We start from the raw sequence: 2,015 nt of genomic DNA, 5'->3' as shown, positions 1-2,015 counted from the left end.
CTGTCTGTAGTTAATGCCACATGCCATATACGAGTATTACTCTTCCTTCTTTCCTTCCCCACTGGAAGAGATATCATTACACATCGTAACAAACCATCGCCAGGTTTTCAGCGCGGTCAACCGAATTAACAACTTCGCATCGACAAACACTAAGGGCAAGATAAACGACTTGGTCACAGTCGAAAACATCGAGGGCATCCACATGGCCATCGTCAACGCAGCCTACTTCAAGGGCACGTGGCAGTTCCAGTTCAAGCCGACGAGCACCGCCTCCGAGAGGTTCTTCGTCACGCCCCAGAGCCACCAGATGGTTCCCATGATGAACCAGATCTCCGCCTTTAATTTTGGTAAGGAGAAGGGATGCCTGGGCATGTGTTGTGGATCAGTTCTGCAAACAAAGCAATTGTGATGGCGAAAAAGGCTGTCGGTTTCAATATCGTTCAGTTCCAAGCAATACTAGAGCCAAATCGATCAACTAATAACCTTTTCAAGTTGAAATATACCTATATAAATGTTCTTTGAATCGAGGGTTGGTGAAGATTAATCCACAACAGCTGGTTTTGTTTTGTATCCATACAAGATTTTCTAAACGTAAACAGTGCTGATTTCTAAAGATATAATTAGCAGCGTTGTTTTATAGAGATATGATAGAGAATGTGTAGAATGTTGATACTTTTAATACGTAACACTATTCAAAATGTCAGTTACTCAGTGTCCTATCTAACCATGTTATTTCTCCACATTAAGCTTTATCTTGCACTTGGTCTTTCCCAATGTTGTCCTTCATCTGACTTCGTTTTTTGTTTCTCTTTTTTCTTATGTTAAGGATGAACTCATTCCCCCTGCCTTCCTAATAGGTGAGTTTGACCAAGTCGCCGCTAGCGTTCTTGAGCTCCCCTACACAGGCGAGAGAGTCTCCATGTTCCTCTTCCTGCCTGTTCAGGAAGGACCACAAGGCTTCGCCAACATGGTCTCTAAGCTGAGCGGGAACAACTTGCGAGCGGCCACACACAAGAAAAATCTCAGGAAGCAAGATGTCGACCTCAAGCTGCCCAAGTTTAGGATGGAATTGAAACTAGCGGACGAGATGATTCCGGTGAGTGCTGCCTTAGTTAAAATAATGAAATTGCCCCTACAGTGTTTACAATTTGTATTTATCTTTTCAAACCAAGAACAAGTAATATGACTTTTTTGTTATCAATTTTGTGTAGGCTCTCAAGGACATGGGGATCGTGGATATCTTCAGCAGCGATAAGGTAGACCTCACCACCCTCGGCAACCTAAGGAACCTCACCCTGGAGAAGGTCATCCACAAAGCTTTCGTCGAAGTCAACGAGGAAGGCACCGAGGCCGCCGCAGCTACTGTTCTTACCTTCACACTGAGAGCCAGTAGAAGAGATCCAGTCGTGCCATTCCACTGTAACCGGCCATTCCTTTTCCTCATCCGCGACAACGAGACCAACAATAATCTCTTTATGGGAGTTTACAGGGCTCCCGACGCCGCCAGAAGTTAGAATGCTTGATTGAAGATCGAAAGGAATCGCAGAGGTTGGTATTCGAGGAAGAGCAGACCATGCTTGCCGAGAAAAGGATGAAATTAAGTATGGCAGAAGCGGACCATGTGTGCTCGAGAATGTAATATCTACAAATGTTGATCCTTTAATATGATCATTCTGATGTTGCTATATCCCGTATCCTTCTGCTTCAGACTGCGCTCTTAAATCTCATGAAAGCTTACACTTTGATGACTAGGAAAAATTATTACGTAATCATCATGAATTATCAAAAGAATAGAGAATAAGGTTATGAACCTCACTGAACATTCTTCGAGCATGTCAAAATGATTCTTTAGCAAAGACAGACAATTTTAGTATGGAGAAGATTTTTAAGAAAAATACACAAGTAAAGACATTGTGATTGTAATAATAAATTATTTGTCTTAATAAACTATTATTATTTTATTCGGCACATGCGCGGTGCCCGTATACATATGTTAATCACATGCCAGACGTAAG

At 42.3% G+C, this 2,015-nt stretch overlaps 1 protein-coding gene across 1 annotated transcript in view; it reads left to right on the top strand.

Moving 5' to 3' along the window:
- LOC119586298 (leukocyte elastase inhibitor A-like) overlaps positions 1–1,947 on the top strand; it is a 6,800-nt gene extending 4,853 nt beyond the window's left edge. The window contains exons 4-6 of the mRNA XM_037935004.1: positions 104–347; positions 858–1,096; positions 1,212–1,947. Of these exons, the coding sequence (XP_037790932.1) occupies positions 104–347; positions 858–1,096; positions 1,212–1,514 (786 nt within the window). The 3' untranslated portion in view covers positions 1,515–1,947. The remainder of the gene's footprint in view (positions 1–103; positions 348–857; positions 1,097–1,211) is intronic.
- Positions 1,948–2,015: the final 68 nt, after the last annotated feature.

This window comes from Penaeus monodon, chromosome 21 (assembly GCF_015228065.2).
Source record: "Penaeus monodon isolate SGIC_2016 chromosome 21, NSTDA_Pmon_1, whole genome shotgun sequence".
Lineage (NCBI taxonomy): Eukaryota > Metazoa > Arthropoda > Malacostraca > Decapoda > Penaeidae > Penaeus > Penaeus monodon.
This window is presented reverse-complemented; position numbering and strand designations above follow the sequence as displayed.